The 14,312-nt window shown below is 58.1% G+C and overlaps 2 protein-coding genes across 9 annotated transcripts in view; one reads left to right on the top strand and one right to left on the bottom strand.

The window, feature by feature from the left end:
* Nucleotides 1–4,103, top strand: part of APBA2 (amyloid beta precursor protein binding family A member 2) — a 230,565-nt gene extending 226,462 nt beyond the window's left edge. For 4 of the 6 annotated variants that reach the window (XM_057544710.1, XM_057544709.1, XM_057544708.1 and 1 more), the window contains one exon: nt 2,722–4,102. In XM_057544710.1, coding sequence (XP_057400693.1) covers nt 2,722–2,793 — 72 coding nt within the window. In that variant the 3' untranslated portion in view covers nt 2,794–4,102. Of the gene's footprint in view, nt 1–2,721 lie in introns of all 6 variants that reach the window. The other 2 variants (XM_057544712.1, XM_057544711.1) reach the window with 2 other exon arrangements.
* Nucleotides 4,104–4,571: 468 nt separating this feature from the next.
* The window catches only part of ENTREP2 (endosomal transmembrane epsin interactor 2), a 424,923-nt gene continuing 415,182 nt past the window's right edge, over nt 4,572–14,312 (bottom strand). For 2 of the 3 annotated variants that reach the window (XM_057544109.1, XM_057544110.1), the window contains 3 exons: nt 10,875–11,093; nt 9,124–9,198; nt 4,572–8,054 (listed from right to left, as the gene is read on the bottom strand). In XM_057544109.1, the coding sequence (XP_057400092.1) occupies nt 7,732–8,054; nt 9,124–9,198; nt 10,875–11,093 (617 nt within the window). In that variant the 3' untranslated portion in view covers nt 4,572–7,731. The remainder of the gene's footprint in view (nt 8,055–9,123; nt 9,199–10,874; nt 11,094–14,312) is intronic. The other variant, XM_057544111.1, reaches the window with a different exon arrangement.

The raw sequence follows: 14,312 nt of genomic DNA, 5'->3' as shown, positions 1-14,312 counted from the left end.
ATCCCCGAGGGCGTGTATAAGGTGCTGGGGAAGCACCCCAGAGCAAAGCCTCCCTTCTTGGGAGAGCCTGTCCCTGTGGGGACTTGGGCACGTCTGCTGGCTGGCGTGCTCCCACCTGGACCTTCGTGAGCCTCTTCCAGGGGCTGCGTCAGCTGAGCACGGCTGTGTCTCCCACGGGGGGGCCTGCTGCAGGCGGGGTCTGGCATCCCCTCCTCACCCCGGGTAGCTGTGGCTGATGGGATGGGGGTGGGCATGCACAGGCCGGCCCTGCTGTGCTCCCCTCTCCCACTCTGCTGGCTGTACCCCGCCTCCTTTTCTGCTTCTTTCTGGCATCAGTGCGATGCCATGCCAGCGTGAGGGTGGACAGGGTACAGAGCGGGGAGCTCAGGAGGGAGCAGGGTACCTCAGCGGGGGATGTAAGATGCTGGGAGTGGGGCTACCAGCCCAGTGCTGGGAAGGAGGCCTCCCTGGTGCGGGGGTGGGTGTGTGTAGGTGTGTGGGAAGCGGGGAGTCAAGCTGAATGCGTGAGTATCTCCCTGGGTGAAGCCTGGGTGAGAGCAGCGCAGAAGGGGCAGACAGTGCTGAGAGGCGGGTGACATGGGACGGCTGTGAAGGCAGTTGCCGGGCGGGGAGTTTAGGTTTGATTCTGAGGGTGGTGGGGACCCAGGGGCTGTGTGGGGAGAGGGCACGGCTTCCTCTTTGGAGGCTGGTGGGGGGAGTAGGGTGCTGTTCCCTGAGGGGCCTTCGGATCATGTCCGGTCAGGACACCTCTCCTGGGGCCACATTGACCCACTCAGTATTTTGTGAAAGTCCCGAGGCCGGGGGAGGAAGCCTGTTTCTCTGCATGGGTGGTGGCAGACAGCGGCTCTCAGGAAGGAGGGGGCGTAGGCGCCATTAGCCTTCTCTTACAAATGGCTTCAAAGAAAGGAAAATCCAATTGTCCTAAGTAGATGCCTCGAGACAGCCGCCCCGCTGGGGCCATCAGCCGGGCGGGGGAGCCGGGCTGGGAGCGGGAGAAATGCGTCCGACTGTCTGGACCTGAGGTGAATGGGTACCAGTCAGGCTGGACCTCAGGCCCGGGGTGTGGGAAGCCGTTCAGCCTGGGCGGACCTCGCGCTGGACTGGCTGGTCCTGGGAGATGAGCTTGTCTGCCTGTGTTTCCCATCATCCCTGAGCACGTTTGGAAAATGAGTCACCCGTCAACTAGACCTGGTGTTTTGCTGGGCCTTGGGGGTGGGTTTCAGATTGAGGAATTAGAATGAATCTTCTGATGGGAAAAGCCATCGCAGGCTGATGAAGGAGCAAACATCTAAGTGGATCAGACAGATCCTGGTGTTGGGGGCCAGCGGGGGAGCCTGGGTGACAAGAAAACGCTTCGGCCAGACTGGCCATCTGGGTTGGTCAGATAAGGCCTGAGAGCGGCTTGCCCGAGGAAGGGCAGGCCCGGGGGGTTGGCTGCGTGCCCCTGGGGGTTGGCTGCACCTGCGGCCTCCTCTCCCTGGGCGCTGGAGGTCTGCCAGCCCACCCCCTAGAGCCGTGGTCACCCACAGGGGCCTGAGCACGGCCGGGTCCCGGGCTAGCCTGCGGAGCAGAGTGCTTAAAGGAAGCAGAAGCAGAGCCTGGGGCCCAGGCGGGATTTAGGGTATGTGCCCCCCACGGTCGGCCTCTCCGGGCAGCCGTCTCTGTGCCTTGCTGGCGTACCCAGCCTCTGTGGCGCCAGGGACTGCGGTCAGGCCCCAAAGGCTCATTTGCTAACTGACCCCCAGGGGCTGGGGGGCTCCAGGCCTCCGCCTGCAGCGCACACACTTTGTGTGTGAGCCTCTGGGTCTCATGCCGAGGCAAAGCTGGCCCCTTGCAGTTTCCAAGGAGGCCTGGGCGCCCCAGCCTGCCTTCAGCTCAGTGCACAGTCAAAAGTCCAGCTTTTCATGCACCTGGTGTCAGCTTGAGCTGAAGGGAAAACCAGCCCTTGACCGCGTGTAAAACCCTCTAAAGACCTGGACGGGGCGCCCAGGTCACAGTCTGCACAGTCAGGGTATGCTTTCTAAGCCGCCATCAGGGGTGATGACCACGGTGTCGACTTGAAAAAATGCACAACATGAGAGTTGTGAGTTGTTTTATTTGGGGCAAAATGAGGACTGTAGCCCGGGAGACAGCATTTCATATAGCTCTGGGAAACTGCTCCAAAGAGGCAGGGGGGAAGGTCAGTATACATGTGATTTTGGTGAAGGGGGAGTACATGCAGTGGAGCACATATTTTTTGCAGAAGGTTCTGCTAGTCTCATGAAGGTTACTGCTAGTCATGAGGAGCAGACGTCACCAGGAAGGATTTCAGTGTTTTTCTAGATATGAGGAGATCCGAGAATTGGGCTCAAAAAATCGGCTCCTGAAAATATCTATCTGAAGACCTGTTCTCCCAGTTTTTCCCAGAGCACAGAGGGCCTCATTCCTGATCTCCACCCTGAATTCCTTTCAGGGGGTGTTGAAGGTCAGCAGCTGCAGCGGCACCTGATTTAATCCTGGTAGAGGTAGATGGCAAGTGCCCATGACAAGTGCCAATTTGTTGTTGACAGCGTGCAGGTCATTCTTCCTCCCCTCTGGACGCTGGTACTTTACACAGGACACGCTCAGAGGACTTGGGCATCGCTGGCCTCGCATGGAGGGGACGGAGGTGGGGAGGTGGAAGCAGGGAGGGCTGGGTCAGCCCCTCTTTCTCATTGGCAGATCCATATGAAGACCATGCCTGCCGCCATGTTCAGGCTCCTCACAGGCCAGGAGACCCCGTTGTACATCTAGGCTGCCCGCCTGCACCCCAAGGAGCGGGAGCCGGACCCAGGACCTGACCCCTGAACCCACAGCCCACCCGAGGACACTGGCTCCTCTGAAGGGCATGCCCTCACCACCCACTTTTTTTTTTTTTTTTGGACAAAAAGGGGTCTTTATCCAAGGAGAGTCACAGGAACCAGTCTTTGTAGAACAGTCACGTATTTTGCCACATTCTGAATTTTCTCATTGCGACGGACAAGGGTTTGTCTGTACGTCCGTGTGGTGTGGAGCCGTGGAGGGCGAACGTGGGTGCTCCCGGATGCAGCTGTGTAGGGAGCCCCTCGAGGACAGTGCGCTCCAGGGGGCAGCAGCGGTGTGCCCTGCCCTCAGCTGGGGCTCGGGTTCCTGCGGGGAGGGCGCCCGGCTGCCCCGATGGCTGAGTGTGGACAGCCAGCTCTCAGGATGGGACTGGTCACTGAAGTTGGGGGACACGTGGTTGTATTTCCTGAGAAAGGAGACATCCCTGAGTTGCATAAATGGTGATATCCACAACCTCAAAACTCCATGCCTATTTCGACAACATCACCATTTTGACTTTTGTTTGACAACAAACTGCTCTTCAGATGTTAGGAATTTCCGACGACCCGTGACCACGTCCGCCTGTCCGCTGGCCCCTGGACGCCCCCGGCAGCTTCCCACACAGGCCGGCGGCCTCGTTACAAGCTCTGTCTACACACATGCATCCACACGTGAGCTCCCCCCTGGGAAACCAGACCCTCCCCGGACACCTGGAGCCTGCTGTCCCCGGGGGCCGGCGAGTCCGGGTGCCGTCGCCGTGAGCAGTGTTCCAGTGCGTGTAGGTCAAGTGCAGCATAGTCTAGATCCGCCCCGCAGAGCTCAGCGTTCACGATGTCATTTTGTCCGGAAGTCTCTCTCTTTGGCCCAGGCCTTGAAGAATACACTGTGACTTAAGAAGCCTTACCATGCAGTAACTAAGCTCTAGGACCACTGGATGAGGATGACCTGTGTATTGCATGCAGCTGACCTTGGGAAGACTCGCTAATACCACTAATAAACCTGAGGTCATGATGGAAAGCTGTCCATGTGGCTGGTTTGTTGACGGAGAAGTGGCTGACCAGCTTTGCTCTAACTCCGCCCCTCACAGCCCGGCTCCCAGTGGGGGCCTCCCCACCAGGTCTGAGGGCTCCAGGCACCATCCCTGCAGGAGACAAGCTCCCGACTAATTGGATAAGGGAGAGTGGGAGGCTCAGGCTTCTCCTGGTTCAGATGGGAATCATCTCTGGGAGAGGTGTGTGCGCGTATAGTGCAGAAAGCCGGCCCACCTATAGCCTGGCTCCTTCCCTGGGGCCGCCCTGCAGCCCGTGTCGCCTGATTGCAGGACTTGGCAGTGCTCCCATCACTGACTGCGTTCTGTGGTCACCGTCCTGGTCCCGGTGTCCCCTGGCATGGGGAGGTGGGGTGAGCATGGGCTCTGGTCAGAAGCATGTTATCAAGGGACATTGGGCAAGCCGGGCCCCTTCTCTGGCTGGGATCTTAGTTCCATGCTGTGAGCCACTAGGCAGGGATGGCCCACACCCTGGGGTGAGAGCTGGAGGGAAGGGGCCTCGGCTCAGGGGGGCCCAGGGGTATGGCCCTGCAGCGCCCAGCACGAGGCAGGTGAATGGGCTCCGGAAAGGAAACCTATGGCTAGCAGATGACGGGGGCAGGTGTCCCGTCATGTGATACACATTAAAAAAAAAAAAAAAAAGCTTTAAGCCAGGGGCCTGCATTCCTCCCAGAAGCTGGGGACATGTCCCACAGAGGGACAGCTGTGGGCCGGGTGCCTGCCCGCTCCCCTCACACCCCCAGGGTCTGTCTCCAGAAGGATGTTAGGAAACACAGTCGGGTGCCAGGGGTGGGTCACGCTCCGTGGTCGGTCGCCCGGCCTGAGCCCTCGCTCGGCACCTGGTCACCAGCAGTACACACGGCTCTTGGCATCTGTCTGTCCCTATCAGACCTCAGAGACACAGAGGCCAGAAATAGTTTTTATTAAAACACTGATCATTATGAAAACACCTTGAGGTACATTAAATAAATACAACCTGCCAGTTGTACAAACAGGCTTGAAAACAATTTCCTATAAATTCTGCCTTAATAGCAGCATCTCTGGATCAATACAGCTGTGGGGGAGAAATCCATTCGAAATAAGCGTTCTTTTACGTGGTTTGTTACACGCATTTAATTTGTATCATTGTCATCAGCTGAAGGAGCCCTTAAGTCCTTGTGAAGGATAAGCGCCCCCGTTTGCCATAGAGTAGGGGTCCGGAGCTCCTCCATTCCCAGCATCCTTGTGGTCCCTGGGTGGGGGTCTAATGGCAGTGCCAGACAGGCACTGGCCCTGTGCTGGCCCTCTTTTTGGTGGGGGAGGTCCGGGAGAGCGCAGGCCCCGGGCCCTGTGCTGGGGGCATCCTGGGCCTCAGCTTCCAGCGCAGCCCATGGGGACCTGCCTGCTGATGTGTTAACGAGAGCAGGGAGACCAGGGCCGAGCAGACGAGGGCGCACCAGTGATGGGGGGGACACTGCCTTTCCCCTTGGCCGTGAGCCGACACAGCCTGGGGCTCAGGGCGCTCGATGCTGGGGCCGCTGGTTCCCAGGTGCCACTGAGCAGAGTGGGGTTGAAGGTACCCAGGCTGCGGAGTCAGACCCCGGCCCGTTGCCAGGCACCTCTCTCTTCCCAGGACCTTTCCTGGGAGCCAGGAGCCTGGGCCCTGCAGGAGCCGACGTGGCCCTCAGAAGGTGCCAGCCCAGCGCTGTAGAACTGGGTACAGTGTACTCACCCGCAAGATAGAGATGCTGTGAGAACAAGCACAGAACTGAGCATGAGAACGTGTGTGAGGGCCGAGCACTTGAGAACGGCCGGGCCGGTGGGCTTTGGGCCAGAGCACCGACCTGCACCCAGGTGGAGGCACAGGCTGTGGCAGGTGCCCGGAGGCAGGAGACATGGCCCCCTGCAGGGAGGGGAAGCAAAGGACACAGAGCACCAGGCCAGGCCTCCTGGAGGTCACCCATCCTGCTGCAGAGTAACAATTCTGAAGCCCGTGAGGTGGGGGGGCGGACGCAAGGGCTGGCCTTACTCTAGAGGCAGTCTGTCTGAGACCTGCAGGCTCGGCCCAGGGCCCTGCCGTGTGAGCCCCCAAACCTGACGTGAGCCCCCCACCCAGGTGAGACCCCTGCAGCTTGCTAAGCTCTGGCTGCCACCCCAGAGACGCCTTGATGCAGAGGCCAGGGCGCTGGGGCCGTTCACGCTTTGCTGGGAGGCTTAGGGGAGGCCCCTTGGAAAAACCATCAATTTACTTTACCTGCAGAGAAATTTACTTTTGGGGACTTCAAAAGCCCTCAGTTAAGAAAAATTAGAGTAGAGGTTTCCCGTTTTATAGTCTGGATAAAGTGCTCACAAATTCTCCTCTGCGATGTCTCAAGCGGAAAAGTTCTGGCTATCATCACAAGGCCTGATTTATATATTGGTCCAGCTCTCACCTCTGGATGGCAGTGACCAATGATAACATTAGGGAAGCAAAGCGTTGGCAGCTGACTGGCACCGCGGGCTACCTACCTTGGTGTTGAGGGGCTCCTCGGGGTGTCTGGGCTGGAAACACCCCTGCGAGCCCCGTCCCTGCTCCCTCCACACATCCCAGCACACTGGACACGGGGGGCGGGGCACAGCCCTGGGCTGCTGGACACCCGGCAGCCTCCCAGCCCGCCCCCGGCACTCCTGGTGCTGGGCCGTGGGCTCTTGGTTGAGAACTGTGGTCTCCGGCTGCCTCGTCCCACGCAGGAGCCGCCAGGCACAGTCCAGGATGGCACAGGTATCCCCGTGGCTGCGGAAAGTCCTTGAGGACAGCGCTGCTCCAGGACCCTGGCTGGGAAGCAGCTGCTGCTGAGGTCGCCAGAACAGGGCGGCCCGGGGGGCCGAGAAGGTCCAGGGCGCCCAAGCTGCTGTGGCCGAGAAGGCTTCTGCGCACCCAGCCCGAGGTGGGGTGGTTCACGGAAAGAAGCGGTCGACAGCCGGCATCTTCCAAAGCAGATGTGGCCGCTGCCGCCCGGCTGGGGAAGGGGCTGCTCTGGGTCATCAGCGACCCCTTGAGGCCAGTCTGGCGACGGCAGACGTGGGAGAACCCCGGGCGCTCGCCATGGGGGCTTATTGTTACGGGGCAAATAACCACTCAAAGTGCTCCGTGCTGGGCCAGTTAAAGAGACAGCCAGAGAGGAAGCTGGGAAAATGCCCTGGGGCGGGGAGAGGCAGGGAGGGGTTGCCTGGGAGACAAGGTGCTGTGTGTGGAGGGGGGAGGGGGGGTCCCTCAAAGCCCCTTGCCACAGGGTGGCCGGGCCCCCCTGGGGAGTCCCTCATTGTATGTTTGTTCACAGGTTGGCCCTGTCGCCCTGCGGGCATAAGGCTGGACCCCGGCTGCCATCTGGGCTAGAATGACTTATTTTCTTTAAAATCAGCCTCTGAGAAAGGGTTGATCATTGATTCAAACGGCAAGGGGAAATGGGCTCGTTGCCTGATGAGTCCTCTACCCCTTTAAACACTAAACTAAATCGGGGGGTGGGGACTGGGGTGCGGGAGAATCCTGCTCTTCCATGGCGCCGATTGTGAAGATGCTTCAGTTTCTTTAGCTACACGCGTGTCCCCTGCCACTGGATCGCTGTCACGTGGCTAGTTCAAGGTGCCACCTGCCTGACAACAGGGAAGAATTCACGATGGACACGAGAGAGCCATCCACTGTATCACTGGGACAGGTAGGACGTGTCAGCCCCCAGAAAACAGCCGATGGGGTCCCCCTGGAGGAGGGAACGGCCTCCGCCGCTTGAGCCCCCCGGGCAGCAGCCTCTCCCCACAGGCCCGGCGTCCCCGGCAGGGACTCTGGCACCAGGTCTGTCCATGTCCACATCCAGACGGAGGCGCCTTCACAGCTGGTCCAGGACACGGGCGCTGAGGACGGCCTCCTCCATGTGGCACTCCTCGGAGGGGACGGCCGAGCGGGCAGAGCCCACCACGTGCCTCACCTCCACGGGAAGGGAGCAGCTCGAGTGTTCCAAGAACTTAGCCACCAAAACCCTGGCGTCCGCGTAGGCCTTGCTGTCCACTAAGGAGTGCAGCCGCTCTTTGGAGACTGTCTGTAAGGCCTCTGGCTTTAACCGCTGGTCCGTTTTCCAGGCATCTGGTTCCCTGGGGGGTGAGAGCTGGGGCTGACAGGCACAGGCAACCATGAGAGAGTGAGACAAGGAAGCTGAAAACCAAGGGAAAATGCACAATCTGAAAACACCCGACACAAAACAGAAGGCAGCCGTCCACTAACTTCTCTGAAAAGCAAACACAGCGATGCTTGGGACAAGCTTTCCGCTGGGATTTCCGTGTTCCCCACCTGGCCCTCGCTTCGCATGTCCCCTGGCATGGCCTGGCCCCTCGCAGCCCTGAGTTCAGCCTTCAGTAACCTAGAGGGGCCGCAGCCTCCTGGAGCCGAGGGCTGGAGATGGGAGGGCGAGATTCGAAGCCGGCCAGCGAGAGAAGGGCAGGGCGGGGCAGGGGTCTCCATTCTGTGTGCCTCTCTGCTGGAATTCCCGAGCTCGCAGCGGGGCTGCCCCTTCTCAGCCTTCCCCAGCTCAGTGACCTTCGCCCTTGTGGGTTGGGTGGCATTTGGAGACACGTCTGCCTTACGAGCAGAGCTGGGGGTGGCAGAGGGGCAATGAGAGCCCCCTCCCCACGTCAAGGGCAGAGACAGCAGCCACCTCTCACGAGGCAGCAGAGTTGCCTGAAGCCCAGGGCCTTGTGCCCAATGCTCCCCAGGCCAAGGGCAGGGAAATGGTACCAGCTCCCAGCTGGCCTCGGCCGCTCCAGATGACCCTCCAGAGAAAGCAGCTCCGGGCGGTCAGCTGTGACCAACTCGCCAAGGACCAGATTAAGACCTGGCCTGCTCAATCTACGTTTCAAGTCACACAAGGAAACACGTTCTGGGTGGTCTGGGGTATTTCTGGTGGCAGCGAGCACACCTGGCAATTAAGCATGTGAAACTGTGTTAGATTCACACGGAGGCCCGTCTCCCCTCCAAAGAGAATCTCATAAATACAGTGACACAAGCAGCCGTGTGGTGTTAAATCAGCCGTAGCCTCTAGTACATCTGCCAAGAGAGCAGGGGAGGGAGGGCAGGCCCATCTTCCAAAGCCCAGAGATTTGGGGCATCGCGTGCCTGGGTGACCCTGGGAGGGGCTGTGTTTAGACACAAGGCAGCCGAGGACCTCTGGTCACCCCTGCCCCCCACACTGTGGTTATCAAAGGGTTTCAGAAAAAGAGCGTCTCACCGGTTCCCCGTGCAGCCCGGGACAGTCCTGCTTCAAGATCTTGGCTGCAGGACGGGGTGTGTGAAGAGGCATCGCCTTAACCAGAAAGAGAATTCAGTTAACACACAGCCGGGGAAAAGGAATTCCCGATAACACCGTAGCAGCCCTCCTGAGGAAAAGAAATGGATTTCAGGTGCAAGAGCAGCAGAGGAAAACTCCTGAATTTAAGCCAGCCGGCGCCCAGGTGGCTCCCACCCGGGGCAGGTGGCGTCCCCAGGGCCCGTCACTTCTCAGTGTGGCCTGGGCACAGGGTAGCAGGCCGGTGCCACCGACAAACCCAGTGTCCCTCATCCCAATCCCCATCTGCATCTGGGGGTCCGGGCCCCCGGGAGGCACGTGCACAACAGTAACTGTCACGCAGCCGAGAGGAGGCTGAGGTGACAGGGCGGTGAGGCGGATGCAGGGGTGACGACTTGTAATCAAGCCACCGCTGCTCTGCAGGTCCATCCCTAACCTGTCAGGGTTTGCGGAGCATGAACTTCACTGGGTCGGGGGGGGGTGGGTGCAGTCATCAGGGAGCCCCGTTCGGGGAGTGTTGGCCCTAACAGGGTGAGAGACAACTGAACCAGGAGTACACCAGCCGAGGGGCATCTCCAGGAGAAGGTTCTGGCAGAGGCGTCTCGGTGTGAGTTGGCAGGTGGATGCAGGAGGGCAGGGAGAGGGATGCTGACCGAAGAGCTGCAGAAGCAAAGCCCAGCATTCCCAGCAGGGCACCTCCGGGCAGCTGCCTGTGAGTGTTGCTGGCTCCACAGGGATGCGGTTCTGGGGCGGGACGGGATCTAGTCTACTTGGGGTCCAGCTGGACAAGACCACTGACCAGTCCAGGCACCACTGGCCTCCTCCAGGTTCCTTCACTTGTGCTATATGGACAAGTCCCCACGGCGATGGCATTGTGGCCAAGGGCTCACCGGACTTTACTGGCACAGACCCCGCCATCCTCCCGCTCAAAAATAGCAACCCGGGAGGATATGGGGGTCCTCCTACTTCAGGACGTACAAGACCCCTTGGGGGGCTGGTTGAAGTGCAGATTCCTGGGCTGCCGGGCGCAGGACTCTGGTGCCAGGTCCCCCGGCCTGGGAGGGCACGGGCCATGCTGACTTCATGTGGGCGACTCTGATGCAGCTCTGGGCCACACGCTGAGTGCGGCCCAGGGCGCCCGCGAAGTCCTGTCGAGAACACACCCGTGTCTGCCCCGGGCGGCATCGGCTGGCGGACACCCACATCCGCAGCGCTGTCACTGAGATGCAGCCACACCTCGCGTGGCGCTGGGTCCCACCAGACCGCTCAGCAGACACCGGCACGTCCCACAAGTGTGTTACCCAGGCTGGTCCTGGGGGCAGAGCCACCCCGGCTGACAGACAGACACAGACTGTGGGCCCTACCTGACCCTAGGACCTTCTCGTGCCCCAGAGCTGGTGTGCAGCCCACAGGCTAACGTCGGGGCTGGCGGACCCTCCTGGAAGGCTGTCATCACCCCAAACCTTTCCTCCTCCCTCCCGCCTTCCTGGCCAGAGCAGCAAGCCTGGTGGGAGCACAGCAGGGGCCCCAGACTGTCCGCCCCCCTTATAGCTCTGGACATCGAGACCACATTTCCCGTGTGGTCCTGAGGCAGGGCCCAGGGCTGGACTCCACTCCCAGGGGGCACCGAGGCTTGCAGTGTCCGGGCAGAGCCAGGCACGCCTTGGGGACACAGGGAGCTGGGCCAGCTGTACCTGCCGCCCTGGATGCACACGAGGTGGGGTCGCTGGCGGAGCGGGCCACGCGCCTGGGACCTGGCCGCGCCCGCGTGCCCTTGGGGGGGCCCTCAGGGGATGTGCGGCGCGGGTGTGGGGCGGGCAGCGGGGCGCCCGTGGGGCCGTCGGAGGATGGGCGGCTCAGGCCTGGCGTGGCAGTGCCCTCGGGGGCCAGCAGGCTGGAGCTGTCGGCCGGCGCTGCAAGGCAAAAGACACGGCGTTAGCACTGGTGCTGGGCAACTACCAAGCCGCCCCCACGAGGGACAGCGCCACCCACGCGTCCGTCCGCAACCCAGGGTCCTCCCAAGGGGTGGGGGCAGCCCACCCTCCAAACTCCAAACCTGGACAAACCCTGTCATCTTGCGGGCATGGAAATCCTGCCCAGGCTGATAGTGCCCTGTGTAGAAAGGATGGGGGAACCAGACGATCCCCCAAGAATCATTCCAGGAGGGGTACGGGTCTCCACGAGAGACTCCAAGTCAGAAACCAGCCGCATCTCCCATCCAGGGCATCCCCTGGGGGGTCTGAAGTACAGGAAGGTGGGGGTCACGTGCTCAATGGGCATGGCCCATGCAGAGAGAGGTCGGGGCTCTGAGGGACCCCAGGGCACCCCAGCCAGGCCTCGGTGCCCACCCCATGCAGGGGGTGCAGCTTGGGCCCAGAGTGCAGCCCCTCGTCAGGCAGGTGGGGTAGCCCAGCCCTCTGAGAACAAACCCCCCTGCAACTGTGCCAAAATGCACATCCTCAGTCCAGCCCTGCCCGGCTCCGAGGGTGGGCCCGGCCATCAGGGTTTGAACAAACCCCAGGGGATTCTGATGCCCCGAGTGTGAGAACCGCTGTTCTGGACCGGTCATGTCATGCTACTTATGCTGGGCTTTACCCCCTGCTTCTCCACAGGTGGCCCCTGGGGTGGAGGCTGGACCAGAGTCTGTCTAAACAGGGTCCCCAGAGGACCTGTATGCACATCAGGGCTTGAGGAGCGCTGCCCTCTACCCTCTTCTCGCCCATCACCAGACCACCCCAGGGCCCCCCTCCCTAAGGCTCCTCACTGCCCCCCTCCCCCCACTGAAGTAGATGTTCAAGGCGAGTGGCCCGCCTGGGGAACATATGGTAAGAACCACAGCAGCCTGAACTCTTACAGTGGGGGAGGCTTTGAGATCTGTTCCTTCCTCCCCTTCCTGTGGGTCCTGGGGGGAACTTCTCTGCTCCCAGGGGCCCTGCGAGCCCCACATCTGTGCACATGTCCCGTGCCCAGGGTCCACCCAGTCACCCCCAGCCCACAGCCGAGGAAACTCTGCTGATAGAGGGCGGGGAAGAAGGTGGCAGGCCACCGAGTGGGAGCTGGCGGAAAGCGGACCCATTCCGGAGCACATGTGTTCGGCGCCCCCCCATCCCCCACTGTCTGCCGCTGCCCTCCTGAGAGATGCTTTGAGACCATCAGTCCCATGAGTCCACCTGGAACAACAAAGATGAGCCAGACTTCACATATCACATGCAAAAAAAAAAAAAAAAAAAAAAAAAAATTCTTCAGGACCATTAATCCTTTTCTTCTTTAAGATACCCTAAGAGTAGAAGAAAATATGGGAGAATAAATCTACTGCCTTGATGGGGAGAAGACTTTGTAAACATCATAGAAACCATAAAGAGAAAGCTTGACAAATTTGACAACAACAACAAAAACATGGTAAACTTGTGTACGGCAAAGGCCTCATTAACAGGCTTCGAGAAGCAAAGCCTGAACTGGGGAAGCAAACCTGCCATAAATAGAAAAAGAGTCACTCTTACACATTTTCTCTCTTCTCTATTTAACAAATATTTGTCTTATAAACCAAAAAAACAAAACAAAAAACAAAAAAACCCCACTGCAACAGAAATAAATGGACCCAAAACAGACCTACAAGTTGATGATAAACATGTAAAAAGGTGCAGAAACTCAATCCTATGTGTGTGTCAAGTTCACCTACAAGGATGGTAAAGGTCCCCAGGAGTGACAATGTCTTAGGGTGTCACAAACACTCTTGGTGGGAACATAAATTCGTAATAAAACCCTTCCAGGACACAGTGCAGTCAATACATCCAAGTCTAAAATACACATTCCCCTGGACTCAGCAATTTCCCTCACTGGAATTTATCCCAAGGAAGTAATTGGGTAAGTGCTCAAGACCAAATGTATAAATGTAGAAAAGAAAAAATACTTTCCTGTCTCCTTAGAAAACTTCAAACCTAGACATTGTCATTATTAACACTCTCAAAATCTTTTCAAAAATTACCCAGCAAGTATATCAAAAGTCTTTTGAATAATATTCATTCCTTCAGATTCTTTTTGATCCCAATTCCCTCTCTCTCTCTTTTACAGCTTTACTGAGGTATAATTGATATGCAAAACACCTGTGCCTATTTACTGTATATAATTTAATGATACTGGACATATGCACACACCCTTGATCCCAAGTTTCTTTTTTTTTTTTAATTTAATTTTTTTTTTGGCTGCATTGGGTCTTCACTGCTGTGTGTGGGCTTTCTCTAGTTACGGCGAGTGGGGGCTACTCTTCACTGCGGTGCACGGGCTTCTCATTGGTGGCTTCTCTTGTTGCAGAGCACCGGCTCTAGGTGCATGGGCTTCAGTAGTTGTGGTGCGTGGGCTCAGTTGTTGTGGCTCATGGGCTCTAGAGCACAGGCTCAGTAGTTGTGGCGCACGGGCTTAGTTGCTCCACGGCATGTGGGATCTTCCCAGACCAGGGCTCGAACCCGTGTCCCCTGCATTGGCAGGTGGATTCTTAACCACTGCACCACCAGGGAAGTCCCCCAAGTTTCTTAATGTCAGTGAAAATCCAGTGGTTGAGTTCCTCAAGGAAATGCAAAGAGTCATGAGTGACAAATGTGACCTAGCTCTGAATATATGTAATTAATAGAAACCTTATAAAATTAGGACAGCATTACAGGAAAAGCTCATGGCCCAAGGCTGGTCACTCTCATTTCTGCACACCCTCCCCTCCGGGGTTGTGTCGTGTGCCTACATTTTTAAAGAAGTCATAATCATGGTGGACCTCCAGGGTTTCACCTAACGGATCGAAAACATTTTTCCTAATAACGTGTAGTGATATATTCAGCTTGTGTAACACATTTTCCTGAACTCTTATTAATGGACTTCATTGTCCCCCTCAGTTTTTACTGTTATGGAAAAGGCAACAACTTATCTGCATGCTTAGTTTTCCTTTTTCTGCATTACTCCCCGGGGGTGATTCTAGAAGTATGAGCACATCTAATGGCATAAATATTTTCATGGCTCTGCATCCCAAATGCTTTGCCAAAGCAGTGGGCTGACTTACAAGCTGCCAGTTAGGGCACCCATGTCCTCATCACAACTTTGTTATTTTAACAAATGGCAAAACAATATTGTTTAAAAAAACAATAACA

This window comes from Balaenoptera acutorostrata, chromosome 3 (genome assembly GCF_949987535.1).
Source record: "Balaenoptera acutorostrata chromosome 3, mBalAcu1.1, whole genome shotgun sequence".
Lineage (NCBI taxonomy): Eukaryota > Metazoa > Chordata > Mammalia > Artiodactyla > Balaenopteridae > Balaenoptera > Balaenoptera acutorostrata.
This window is presented reverse-complemented; position numbering and strand designations above follow the sequence as displayed.